Source organism: Quercus lobata, chromosome 4, assembly GCF_001633185.2.
Source record: "Quercus lobata isolate SW786 chromosome 4, ValleyOak3.0 Primary Assembly, whole genome shotgun sequence".
NCBI classification, from domain to species: domain Eukaryota; kingdom Viridiplantae; phylum Streptophyta; class Magnoliopsida; order Fagales; family Fagaceae; genus Quercus; species Quercus lobata.
The window spans coordinates 15,265,543-15,280,363 of NC_044907.1; the positions used below are offsets into that span (position 1 = coordinate 15,265,543).

Below are 14,821 nucleotides of genomic sequence, written 5' to 3' on the forward strand. Positions count from 1 at the left end.
GGTGCGTTTTGCACGTTTTTTTTTTTTTTTTTGAATTTCGGCCTGACTCGGCCGTTTCGGCTTGAACTGACCATTTCAGCAGTTTTGTCGGTTTCAGTCGATACGGCCTGAGTCAGCCTAATTTGAGCCGCGTCGGTGCAAGTCGAGGAATCCACGTGGCAGGACGCGGCCTGACGCAGCACTGACGCGCGGTCAGCGGCGTCCCTCTCGTGTTGCCGCGTTAGACGCGGGTGCGATGGCTCTGGAGCCGCGTCCGTGCATCCCAGTTTATAGGTATGCTTTGACACCAAGAAAAGTTGTGCATTCTTTATCATGGTGGTTGTTCCTTTAAACTACTTTTTTTTTTCAATCACTTGCTTCAAGTTCTCTCCTCAAAGTTTTGACCTAAATTTGGATACAGTCAGCCCATGTGAAATTAGATACCTGATTATGTTTTTTTGGCGTAAATGCACTTTTAGTCTCAACATTTTGACTTTTTTTCATTTTGGTTCCTACATTTTCATTTTACCATTTTTAGTCCCTAAATCAATTTGCGCGTGACATTTAAGTCCTTATCATTACCCAATTAACAGAAAATGCTGACGTGGCTGACGGCACAATAAAATAATAATTAAAAAGTCTATTTTGGCATTAAAAAATTGCCACATCAGTGTTTAAATTAAAAAAAAAAATTAATTTATTAATTTTAACTAAATGAAAAATTAAAAAAAAAAAAAAAAAAAAAAAAACTCGAGAAGAACATGATGAAAACAAGAACTCCAACTCAGATCAAAGAATTCAAGAACACAAACCTAAACACAAAATTTTCTTTCCTGACCCGTGACTGCCCTCAAATCACAACCACAAATCCATCGAAATCTGTCACAAAACCATCAACTATCCACCACAAATCCAAAATAATAAATCCATCCACTACTCACACAAACCCATCGGAGCAAACTACCCTACCCAAATTTGATTAAAAAAAAAAAAAACAAAAAACTCAGCTAGTCCAGGCGCCATTCCTCTTCGATCTGAGAATGAATCCCATCACCAAACTCCAATCTGTGAACCAATCCCACCACCAAACCCCGATCTGTGCCATCACCGAAACCCACCACCGAACTCCAATCTCAGCCATTGAAACCCACCACCAAACTTCAATCCAGCCACTGAAACCCACCACCAAACTTCAATCTAGCCACCAACCATTACCGATCCAGCCACCGAACAATCATGCAACCCATCACCGACCGACCCAAACTCTGATCTGTGCCATCACCAAAACTCCACCACAGACGCCGATCACCACAAACCCACACCCTCCACCCCGCCGATCCACAAACTCAGACCTCCACCATGCCGATCCCCACAAACCCAAGCCCTCCACCTCACCACGGCAAGTCGGTAACACCATATGCACAGAAACCCACAAAAAAAAAAATGCCAAAGAGAGAGACCCATTGATTTGAGAGAGGAGCTTGAGGCATATGGGTTTGGGTTTGAGCAAAATCAAGAGATAAAGAGAGTTCAAGAAGGCTAAGCACCAAGATAGAGGGAGAAAGAAGAAAAAGAAGAAGAAAGAAAGAAGAAAAGGAAAGAATGGAGGCAGAGAAATTGAGAGACCGATCTGGGGAAGAAAAAGAAAAAGAAAGAAGAAAACAAAAAAGAAAAAGAAACCCACAAGCACCGTTGAGACAGGAGAGTTTCAGAGAGTTGTGATCTGGGATTGTGGTGTTTTGATCTGTATTGGGTTTGATTTTTTGTTTTTAATTTTTTTCATTTAGTTAAAATTAATAAATTAATTTTTTTAATTTAAATTCTGATGTGGCAATTTTTTAATGCTAAAATAAATTTTTTAATTATTATTTTATTGTGCCGTCAACCACATCAGCATTTTCTGTTAGTTGGGCGATGGTAAGGACTTAAATGTCACGCGTTAATTGGTTTGGGACTAAAAGTGGGAAAAATAAAATCTAGGGACCAAAATAAAAATCGAGTCAAAATGTAGGGAATAAAAGTGCATTTACGCTTTTTTTTTTTTCAATCACTTGCTTCAAGTTCTATTCTATATACGAATCCATACATAATTTTTGTGTAAAAGAGTAGCATAAACAAATGCAAATTTGATAGCAAATACATCTATCAGTTAAGGTTATAAAACTAGTTGAAGTTGTTTGTAAGTAATTCCACTCTTGCTAATAGGTGATATTTGTAGCTTTGAGTAGCTTATATCTTGTGACCATTGAGATTTTCTTCACACCAATTGTATGATAGATATGGAAAAGAAATGGAAGGACAGTAAACATGGGACATATTATCTCTGCAGCTACTAACATGTAGGCATCAAGAAATAATGACATAGGATGAGGGCCATCTGGCCAGGAGGAAAAATAAAAAATAAAAACTCGACTATAGCCAAATTCAAAAAAAAAAACAAAAGGGCTATAGCCGCATTTTTAAAACTTGGCTATAGCTGTTCCCAATAGTCTCATTTGAAAAAAGCGGCTATCGCGGCTATGTCTTATAGCTGCGTTTCTAAACACGTGGCAATTGGTCCTGGCCTATAGCTGCATTTGTAAAAACGCAGCTATAAGATTTTTTTTTTTTTTGGTATTGCATGTATCACTGATATGTGGGTCCTTCTCTTTTTTAGAACTTTAAGGGATTGGTTGTTTGCTTTGCAAGATAAATCTTTCCCCTCTTTTATTGATTTCCTTGACTCTTGTAATTTTTGTATTTGATTTCCTTTCCCTTGTACACTCCCTGTGCACTAGGGTGTCCCCTTTTTTTATCAATATATCTTTTACTTATCAAAAAAAATAATTTTTCTGTCAATAAGAGAATTTAGCTTTTTAAAAAATTTGTTGTCAACCCATCACCTATGTGAAGGTGTTAAAATTCAATCAATAATTGACACATAAACATACTAGATTTAGGTGTGGGAAAAAGTGTATTGTTTGCGTTAACTAGAGTTAGGAATAGGAAATTTTTTCCAAAATAATAAAGAGAAGAGAAGAGATAAGAAATGAATAATAGGAAGGAATTGAGAAAGAAAAGAAAAGAAATCAATTCTCATGTGTATGTTTGGAAATAGGAAGAGAAGGGGAAAAGAAAAAGAATAATGTATTTCTCTTTCCTTTGTGTGGATTGCAATGAGAAAGAAAATGAAAAGAAAATATATATATATATATATATATATATATAGAATTTTTTTTTTTTTTTTTTTAAACTTTTATGCTCATATAAATGTAAAAGATGCATAAAAGTTATGGACGAATGTGTAACTTCATGTCATATTATTTTATGTATGTAGGCCTTTATTATTTAAAAACCATTCTCTCCCTTCAAATCCACTCAATTTGGGCGGATTGCAAATATGTGGGTCCAAGGAAAATGGTTTCTTCCTTTTTTATTTATTTCTTCCATAGTAACCAAACAGAGAAAAGGAGTACATATCTTCTGATTTCTTTTCACTTCCTCTCTCCTCTAACCTTTCCAAACACATTATAAATTTTTAATTACAAATGGTCCCACGATCAAGAGGTTTTGTTTTACATGGACACATTCAACGTTCCTTTGTGTTAGGACTTAGGAGCTTTACTTAAATTTGACCCTGTGACATTTTGTGACGTGCTTGACGGATTGAAGGGTCTCACAAGTCACACATGGCCACATTCATTATTCAATCCACAGCTTTTGTTTTTGCTAAGTGGTACAATTGGGGTTTTTTTTTTTTTTTTTTTTTTTTTTTTTTTTTTTTTTTTTTTTTTTTTTTTGTTTTGTGAAGACTGACTAAGTTTGATTTCACAGCTTAGGTACTTAGGGAAAAGCACATATTTAGAATATGGTAGGGAAGAACAAACTGGCTACAGGGACTTGAGGGATTATAGAAATGTCTTTTTTTTTTTTCTTTCCTATTTTATTTTTTTCCTCTCAACTTAATAAGGGACATTTGACAATAAAAAAAAAAAAAGGGAGAAAACTTCCCCTATTGAACTCATTTAATATTAGACAAATGTTTTTATTTATTTATTTATTTTTTTTTTTTATTGAAAGCGAATTATGATAAATTTACCATTAGATTGATTTTTCTTATTATATCAAATATCGATAGTTATGTCATTCAAAAAAATATCTAAATTCATGTTTTTGTAGTTTTAAACTAAGCATAAAAGATAAGTTTATGAATCAAATAGTAAATAATATTAAATTTGAAATGCATGTTAAGAACATAAAAAATATTTAATCTAATTGTTAGATTTTTAAAATGTGCAGTCATGTTAATTTTTTAGTGAGAGTTAATTTAAAGCATTTTTCTCTAAACTAATTTGGAAAGAAACTTTGTCCATCAATATTTTCCAAAGCTTCTAACCCTACTCAATTTTAGAACTTAGAAGTCAAATGTACGAAATACTATGTTCCACTGAATTTTCTTTTAGCAAGTAATTTTATAATTTTGTTGAAGTGGGGGATTAAAAATTATAGAAAAAACATGGTCATTCATCTAAAATGTTATAAAAAGTTAGGGATCACTTATAGTAGATCATTTCTTCATGTGGTAAAATTGTGTGAGATTGCAAATGGGTGGGTCTTAAATTTATTGAAAAATATATTTATTGTACATACGATTTATTTGGTTTTTATGTGTAAGAGAGTTATTTATTTAATTTTTTTTTTTCCTTTGCTTATTAAGAAAAGGTGGAATAGTGGGAACAATTCACTTTCTACCATGACGAGTTAAACTCCCAACTCTAAATAACCGTGTTAACTTTGGTACTAATATTTTCCACGTCTTGAATCCAAGTGCTAAGATTAGATAAACGAGATGCTTGATCACTTAACTCTTATAAATAATAAATAGATAAAAGTGAAATCTTGGAAGCAAGTAAAAGTTTTCGTGTAGGAGAGTTTTGGTTGAATTGCAATTTGCAAGAGATTGATGGACTTTTGACCAACCCTTGTCATATAGTCACTGATAAAAATAGTCCCACTTACGGTGAGTCGTGTTCTAATTCCACAAGACGTGCATGACGGATTGAAAGGTCTCTAGTATCCACATGAACACATAATTCGTTTTTCTAAATTTTCATTGCCAATGATATTCCAAAGAAATTGTGTATGAAATTGACGTGTCTTAGATTTATAGAAATAGTTATGAGACATATATATATATATATATATATATATATATATATATTTGTTTGGCTTTTATGTGTAAGAGTAATCTGATCTGCCATTGTCAGATTACATAAGGTCACCTTACTAACTATGAGAATGAATGAGGCAAAGTTCACAGCTGACCCTTGACCCTTGTGACTAAAAATGGTCCCATATACTAGACGTGTATGACGGATTGATAGGTCTCTCAAGTCCCACATTGATTATTCTACATTTTGATTGCCTACAATATTCCAATCCATCGTATTCCTAGGAAGAAATTTCAGACATAGGAGGAAAGATATTTATGCTCCAATTGACTATTACGGTGAGTCGTGTTCTAATTCCACAAGACGTGCATGACGGATTGAAAGGTCTCTAGTATCCACATGAACACATAATTCGTTTTTCTAAATTTTCATTGCCAATGATATTCCAAAGAAATTGTGTATGAAATTGACGTGTCTTAGATTTATAGAAATAGTTATGAGACATATATATATATATATATATATTTGTTTGGCTTTTATGTGTAAGAGTAATCTGATCTGCCATTGTCAGATTACATAAGGTCACCTTACTAACTATGAGAATGAATGAGGCAAAGTTCACAGCCGACCCTTGACCCTTGTGACTAAAAATGGTCCCACATACAAGACGTGTATGACGGATTGATAGGTCTCTCAAGTCCCACATTGATTATTCTACATTTTGATTGCCTACAATATTCCAATCCATCGTATTCCTAGGAAGAAATTTCAAACATAGGAGGAAAGATATTTATGCTCCAATTGACTATTATCGGCATGTAGGGGTGAAATCAAGATTTTCTGCTTGAGGGGATAACTTCTATTTTTAAAAGGGAAAATTATTAGGTACTCTAGGAGTACTATAAATGTATGCTCCTTCCTCTCACATGAATGGTGAGTCTCACCATGAATTTAATTAGTGGGACTCACCATTTATGTGAGAGGAGGGAGCATGTATTTATGGTATTCCGGGAGTACCTAATAATTTTCCTTTTAAAAGTTATATCTTAAAAAATGTTTAATAGTTATAAATATTAAAAGATTTTAAAAAAATTATGTCAATTAATAGTTTTTATTAACTTTAATCTTTAAGCTGTTTTAAAATATAAGAATTCCCTTAATACTTTTTAGTGAAATTGTCAAATGTGTGACCATTTATTCTACAAGCCTTAAACCTATTTTATGGAAAAACCCTCAATGCTCTATTTCATTACAAGAATTTGATATGAACCAATAGAAATCTGAAATTTTAATTTTGAGAAATAAACAGTCTTTCTTTTATTTTAAATTGTTTCAAGTTTCAGCAAGTCGGGTCTAGAGTTGAGACCGTGCACAGTTGCATGCATGAGTATTCTTAGGGGATGCATTGGCATCAAGGGAGTCAATACTGTACTGGAAGCTGTACCAGTTTGACCAACGGTACGATATATTTCGGATACCAGTCAATACCGGTGTACCGTTTCGGGTTTATCGCTATTTTTGTATTTATAAATAAATAAATAAATATATCTATGTGTGTGTATATATTATAATAAATATAAAAGTTTATTATAAAACATTTTCTCAATTCAAAATTAATTATTCATGGTTTTAGACTTTAGCATCAATTAAAAGAAAGAAAAAAAAACAATATAAAAAATAGAAAGCTTAAAAGTTACCATTGCATACTAAGAAAACAAATAATACTAATAAGTAAATGCAAATAAATTACCATTCTGCCCTAACAAAAATTCAAAAATTACAAAACTTTTTCTGTACCCGTTGGTATTGCTCGAAATTGGCCGGTACGATTGATATTTAAACCGATACGAAACGTTGGTGTTTCGATACCGGTATACATACCAGTACGGTACATACCGGCCGGTACCGGTATGGTATTGACTATATTGATTGGCATAGTGAGACCATTTGAGTATTGATTTTCCAAACCACACCAAAAATGATTATGAATTCATATTTGGTATGCATGCAACTGCTTTCGCAAATAAGGATAATAATTTATTAGGAACAATATAGGGAACCAACCAAGGTTGTCAAAATTGGGATCTTACATAAGATCGTGAGAGGTAGGTGGGATCGTAAATCGTAGAATCAGATCGTAGATCGTAAGATCCACATATTTTCATATTTAAAGTAAAAAACACATTGATAATGACTTTGTATGTTGAATAATCACATAAATTGTGAATTTATCTATAAAAAAATAAAGATTTGTACTATATGATGTAATTTGCATGTCTACTAACGAAACAAATATATTTATGTTTTGACCCAATGTATCTAAAAAGTTCAATAAATGTTTAATTAGCAATCAAATACCAAAATATTTATCAACAATATGGAAATATTTTCCAAGTTCTGAGTTCCAAGTTCCAAGTTTAAAATCTAAAATAAGTTATCAAATGGAAACTAGCTAACTAAAATATGAAATCCAAAAGTAAGATTAATATTAAGGTGAAGTGAACATTTAATTATTCTCATTATAAGGTTCTTATGACCACCGTCCTAATCATCATCAACCATTTTTTCATCTATGTAGACATAGTATATTCGTATATTAGAGCTGCAAATGAGATCAAGATATAAGTTCACACTCAACTATTCAAGTTATACCGCTTAGCAACACTTAAAGAGCGTGCTCAAAAAAATCAATCAATCAATATACAAATACAAGCATACTAATAAAATTATATATAAGAAAAGTATTTTAGTAATATTAAAACACAAATTAGTATATTGATCAAAAAAAATTTAACAACATTATAGCTTAAAATGTAGCAAAGCCAATATAAATCCTTCATTTAGAAATGATGAAGCATTCCTTCATTTTTATTACAAATGAACTAAAAACTTGAAAACATTTGCTTAGGTTAACATAATTTTATAAAAAATAAAAAGCCATACCATCACAACATAGAAAAATAAAAACCTTTAAAACTTCATCAAAACCAAAAATTTATCCAAAAAAAAAAAAATGATGTTTTGGTAGGATCTCATACGATTCTACACGATCCTACATACGATCCTACCATTTTTACGATCCTAGTGCGATTCTAAACGTTTTGGTGTGATGGGATTGTAAAATCGTGCGATCTTATGATCTAGATCGCGATTTTGACAACCATGGAACCAACCATCATCATCCTTAACTAAGGCCCAAAGCAGGGGATGTATATGATGGGTTGGAGTTTCCAAGTTGTACAAAAGGAAGCCTACTGATCAAGTGTTAAGACATTGATGGCTTTTTCTATTTCTTTTTTAATTTTTAAATTCAAGAAATGGAAAGATGTTTTATTTATATACATTCTTCTTGCTTCCGACATACCATATTTTGTGTTTTTCTTGAATTGGAAATTGATCAAATTCTTCATTAAGATTAAGGTTGCATTTGGCATTGGCTGAAAAATGCAGTTTTTTATTTTTATTTTTTATGCTATTTAGCTTATTTTTCTTCTATTTATGAGTTCTATTACACTTTTTGGTACTGTAAGGACACAATTTGTAACGACCCATAATAATATTGGGTTCGCACGTAAAAAGGCCCAAACAATATCATTTATAGAGCGTGGGTTTGAAAGGCTAGGCTTTGATCACCGGGCGGTGGTTTGTCGTGGGGTTCATACAGAATTAAATTGTGTTCGCTCGAGGAGTCTTTCTTCTGGAGGTGGGCTGGGAGGCTCTGGTTTTTGGCCATTTTTTCCTAGCCCTTTCCTTTGGCGCATCAACCTTCACATTATATAGCCCTTCTTGGTTGATCTTAGCCCTTCACTTGTTGATCAGGCAGGTGCCTACTTCAGTACCCGTCCCATCAGCTGTCCCTCCTTGCTTTTTGTTAGTCGCGATGATCGAAGTCACCCTGTCCAGACGTCTTTTCTCATTAACATGGTTAGGACATTGGCGGATGCATTTAATGCGGAGGGGACGTATTTATCCTGAACCAGTTTCGCACCGTACCCCCACGTGGGTCCCATTCTAATCGCATCTCCTTCAGGGGGCTTTTTGGGGGTAGCCCTCAACGAGATGTTGCTCTTCCCTTTGAAGTTTGGGAGTGCCGAGGACAGGGTCATCCTTGGCTGTGTCCCCGGCATTTCGGCCTTTCCCCACTCGTCCTCGGCACGGGCCCTGGGCCCTGGTAGAGCGTGAACCGGATCATAAGTTCCCTGGCCCCACAGGTACTATTCATGGTTTCCTCTATACTATTTTAGCTAATATTTTGCCTTATCTATAGTATTTTCAACAAAAAGTTTTTAGTTTTAATTAAATAAACTGTTCACAAACATGCTCTAAATATTACAAATTTAAATATGAATTTAGTAATGTATTATTTAAAATTTAAAATAACATTATAGTTTGTATATAGTTAAATTCTTAAAATAAAATCTAAATTAATTATGAAATAGACCATCTTTATTTATTTCAAGTAAACTTCAAAAGATATTATTTGGAAAAAAAAAAAAATCCTATTAAACATAAAAACACTCTCATTATAAGATCTACAAGAAACTATTCGGTGCTTAGCAATAACCCTAATGGTATGATCTTGAAGTACTAATCGCTTTTTCTTGTACGTAATCATCAAATTATGGGTGACAAACAATTTTATAGTGCTAATAATTTGCAGTGACAAAGGAACTAATAACTACTAAACTAGAAGCCTTGTTGGCTACTGGTGCTATCTAAGGCTTGAAGTTGTAAAATTCCTTTGTGAAAAATGAAGGCAAACAAAAGGAAGACAACAATTTTAACGTGGTTCGGCCATAAAAGCCTACATCCACGAGTCTCTATTATTTTTTTAAAAGCAATGTTATAGCTACAAATTATTCCATGGATATTTAAAATTAAAAAAAAAAAAAAAAAAAAAAAAAAAACTATGACAAATACAAGATAAACTAATAAGTGACTGTTAAAAGAAGCAAAAGGAGGTGCTACAAATCTGATTATTTTGTTCCAACATTATACAAAATCAAAACCTCATCAAGTCATGATGCCTTCCAATAGGGTCACTGGCCCTCTGTACCTGCATTCAAGTAGGACAATTATCCCTCTAAATCATTGAATTAAGGGAAATCATTTCTATGTATAGGAAGAAGTTTTGGTTTTCAAAATAGTAAAGGGGATTCATAGTAATGCAAGAAGGTTCAATTTTCAAATCCAAAACTCATTAAATGTTTTATGGAAATGGTTATCCTGGTACTTCAGAGATGGTTAAGATTATAAACAACTAAATCATTCCCATATTTAGCTAAGAAGGCAGTATTTAGCCAACATGATTTTTGTTTATTAGACACTTCGCTTGTGGAGATGTCTCAACTGTTGATGCAAGACCTCTCTAGTCTATTTTGTAACCATGTTTGTAACTCTGCAGCCCCTGTGGCTGGTTCCTAGCTCTTAATATATTCCATGCTTACCCAAAAAAAGAAAAGAAAAAAGAAATCATTCCCAATAATTAGTTAAACTTCTTACCCATTAAAATTCCATACTTAAGAGTAATTTAAGCCTATGTCTACATCAAAGTCATCAAACGCATCTCTATAAAAAGTACTGAGTGTAAGTACAATACCAATACTCACTAGTGGTAGAAATCACCAAATCGAAAATAGCTTAAATGTCATTTTGATTTATGTATTTTTCAACAAATATTTTGAGGGGGGACAGGACAAAAAAGAGCATATTTTGAATCATAGAAAACAAATTAGATGAATCTTAATCATATGAATAGTAAGTACCATGACAAGCACATGGCATTGTGTTGCATATATTAACAATTTACCTGTAAGTTGAAGTCTTTCTCGACGTCTTCTTGTTCTGAGGAGCTTGTCTCTAATCAAATGCAACTGAGCTACAACATCACTAATGTTCATCCTTTCTCTTGGAGATTCCATAGAACAAGAAACTCCAATTCCAAATATCAAAATCAAGCACTCTAGAATTTTGGGACATCCTATTTGATTTTGAATGTGAGTGTCATTTGTCCTTGTTTCCATATCTTCTCTTTCCAAAAGAATAATAGGATCCACAATGTTAATCACTCGTTCAGGCAAAGCTCCTCTAACGAAATCATGAAGGTTCAAGTCGTCTTTAAAAATATTATCAGTGGGCCTTTTTCCTGTGAACATCTCCAATAATAATATACCATAACTGTAGACATCACCAAAAGTTGACACCTCATTTCCCATACCATATTCTGCAATTGCACATAGCATTTAGAATATGATTGATCTAGTTTCATATTAAAAAAAAATAAAAATAATATAATAGCACAACTTTGAAAGATATTTCTATAGGCATATAAAATGAAAAAAAAATTATGATAAGTAGAAATTTTTCATAGGACATGCTCCATCTTCTAAAAGGCTTCCTTAAGTTATTTTCATGCTTGAAATTAGCACACTAAAAAATATTATGAAAAGAAAAGTATTTAATGTTCAAAAATGAAAAAAGATATTCACCTGGAGGAGCATAACCAACTGTTCCTTTTAATCCGATAGAGCTTGATTGATTAGTGAAACACTCTTGGGTGGCCTCACGAAGGAACCTTGCTAAGCCAAAATCACCAACATGTGCAATCATTTCATCATCAAGAAGAACATTGCTAGGCTTAAGGTCACAATGAACAATTGGTGAATGGCAACGATGATGAAGATATTCCAATGCATTTGCAACATCAATAGCAATATTCAGTCTTTGAAGAAAATTCAAATTGGTTTGTTCTTCAGGAACCTCATTTATTCTTGAAATCGGATGCAACCACTCATCTAGGTTACCATTAGTCATGAACTCGTATACCAATGCTTTGAAATCATGGCCTTGATAGTCAACACCTGAACATGCCGTGAGTACCTTTACCAAATTCCGATGTTTGATATTTCGCAAAGCCTCACATTCAGCAATAAAACTTTTTGAAGCTCCATGCTGCAAAAGGTTGAGCACCTTGATAGCAACTTTACATCTATCATGATCAAGAATTCCTTTATATACAGATCCAAAGCTACCCACACCAATTAAATTAGTGGTAGAGAATGCATCTGTAGCTTTTAGGAGACTTTGGTAAGATACATTCAATATTAAATTTCCTGAATTATTTAAAATAATTTCTCTCCTTTTCCTTTTTAAAGTGCGAAGAAGTAAAAATAACATTACCAAAGTTACTCCAAGAAGGCCAGAAACTATAGGGATTATTAGCTTCAAGTAAAGAGTCAACTTCCTTTTCTTGGGTTTATTGTATTTACATATTGGAAGATCAAACTTTGGCATGCCTCCACATAACTTACTGTTTCCCTTAATCACAGTTGCCCTTATGTTCTTGAAAACTCCATTTGTTGGTACCTCTCCTTCGAAATTGTTATTAGACAAATTCAATAACTTCAAGAAGATAAAGCTCTCCAAAAATTTTGGAATATTGCCAGAGAAATTGTTTTTAGAAAGATCTAAAAGTTGAAGGCCCCTTAATGATTCCAAAGATGAAGGAATGACCCCTTGAAAGAAGTTGCTTCTCATGGCTAGATATTCTAGTTTTACACAACTACCAAGACTTGTTGGAATTTTTCCAAACAACATGTTTTCAGAAATATCCAAGTGTCCTAAATTTTTTAAATCTGTGAAAACTGTAGGAAGGACACCAGTAAATTTGTTGGCTGACAAGTCTAGAAAAATTAGTGAGAATGAGAGACCAATTACTTGATATGATATGGTACCATTGAGATTGTTTTTAGCAAGACTCAATTTAATCATATTTTCACACTTGCCTAGACTTGAGGGTATGCTTCCTTGAAGATTATTATCGTGTAAATGCAAAGTTGTCAAAATAGTTAAATTTCCAAGAGAAGATGGAATGTTCCCAAAGATATTGTTTGCAGATAAATCCAAATATTGTAACTTATGAAGCTTTCCAATTTCAAAAGGAATATGACCTGATAATTTATTATTCTCCATATCTAGTTCCTCCAAATTGGTCAAATTTCCTATTCCAGTAGGAATGTTTCCAGATATTTTATTATTATTTAGAAGCAGATAGATGAGAGTAGTTGAGAAATTGGCAATGCACTTGGGCAACTCTCCCCCAAAGTTATTGACGCCTATCTCTAAATCGGTTAGATATGTAGAATTTGTCAAAGAACAGAGAAAACTCAAGTCATTTGCCCCTCCATTTCCAAGCTCGTTTTGATAAATGCTAAAAAATGATAAAATATATAACTTCTCCAAAGAAGGAACTCTTCCTTTTAGTTTATTTACGGAGAGGTCAAGTAGCTCTAGATTTGAGGCATTAGATATTGAAATAGGGATAGGTCCAATAAATAGGTTGTTGTAAATGTTAAAATGTTCGATATTAGGTAGAGTGATACCTATGTCCGATGGAAGATGCCCTTGGATTTGGTTGAATCCTACGTCAAACCCTTGCAACGAAGACAAATTGAAGATTGAAGGAGGAATTCTTCCAGACAACCTATTTGTACCGGCACTAAAAACTGTAAGTTTCATCAATTGGCCAAAAGAAGCAGGAATACTCCCACCCAAGTTATTATACATTGCTCCAAACTTTTCTAGAGAGGATAAGTTGCCGAAAGAAGGTGGGATACTTCCTGTCAAATTATTAGCTTCAAAAGAAACGTGTTGGAGTTTTGACAAAGTGCCAAGAGTTGTAGGGATTTCCCCATCCAAAAGGTTGCGACTGAAACTAATGAATTTGAGGTTGGTGCAATGGGATAAATTTCTTGGAATTTTGCCGCTAATTGTGTTATTGGGCAAACGTAGGTCTTGCAATCTTAGTAAACGGTCAATTTCTGAAGGAATTTCATCATGAAAGCGGTTGTTTGAGAGTGTTAGATTCTTCAAAAAACTTAAATTACCAACATGGGGTGATATGGAGCCTACCAGTTTCGAAGATTGCAGCTCCAACTTAATGACCCTTTGATGTCGACGACCACAGGTAACCCCTCGCCATTGACAAAAGTGGATGCTATTATTCCAAGAGCTCAAAACCTGGAGAGGATCATCAGTGATCTTGGCTTTGAACTCAAGCAACGCCAACCGGTCCGTCTCATTATTCCCGCCAACAACAGAGGTGACTAACAAGCCACACCACCAGAGAAGGATAAAAGCATGCATGAAAAAAGAAGAGGACGGTGGAGATGAACTCCACTGGGAAAGCCCCATCTGCAATATGGTTGAGGAGGCAGTTGGTACAAGTGTGTATTGTGAGGGAAGGCTAATTTGGCTGTGTATAGAATCTCATGAACTCCACTGGAAAAGTCTCATATGCAATATGGTTGAAGAGGCAGGTGGTACAAGTGTGTATTGTGAGGGAAGGCTAATTTGGCTGTGTATAGAATCTCAAGAAGTGGCAAATTTATAACGAGAGCGAGAGAGAAGAAATTTGGTGCTAGAATTTTGGGGATTACAGTCGGTCTGATCATCTTTAATTAATCAGACCGTGTACCCATGATCCACGTGGAATGCTATAGTTTTGGCCCCTTTATATTAAACCAAATGTGCGTTTATTTGGTGTATTTTAAGTTTAAACCAAAGGATTTGGAAGTGCAGTGTCCGTACTCGGCTGAGCCCAAAATACACGTTTCTAGACTAAGCGTGTGGGACACGCTGAAGGAAGAAGAAAATTGGCAGAAGAAAAAAAAGTTGGCTGCACAAAAGTTAAA

The 14,821-nt window shown here is 33.9% G+C and overlaps 1 protein-coding gene across 1 annotated transcript; it reads right to left on the reverse strand.

The window, feature by feature from the left end:
* Positions 1 to 10,046: 10,046 nt before the first annotated feature.
* LOC115983465 (probable LRR receptor-like serine/threonine-protein kinase At3g47570) lies at positions 10,047 to 14,620 on the reverse strand. The gene is made up of 3 exons (XM_031106141.1): positions 11,618 to 14,620; positions 10,939 to 11,352; positions 10,047 to 10,185 (listed from the first exon to the last, which is right to left on the reverse strand). The coding sequence occupies exons 1-3, from the start codon at positions 14,319 to 14,321 to the stop codon at positions 10,169 to 10,171; spliced, it is 3,135 nt and encodes a 1,044-aa protein (XP_030962001.1). The 5' UTR covers positions 14,322 to 14,620; the 3' UTR covers positions 10,047 to 10,168.
* Between the last annotated feature and the right edge of the window lie 201 nt (positions 14,621 to 14,821).

Bases quoted from the DNA above. Each gene is read 5' to 3' on its own strand.
- LOC115983465 (XM_031106141.1), bottom strand. From the start codon at position 14,321: ATGGGGCTTTCCCAGTGGAGTTCATCTCCACCGTCCTCTTCTTTTTTC. The intron at 11,353-11,617 runs GTGAATATCTTT...GTGCAATTGCAG, and splicing joins AGTTGGTTATGCTCCTCCAG to AATATGGTATGGGAAATGAG.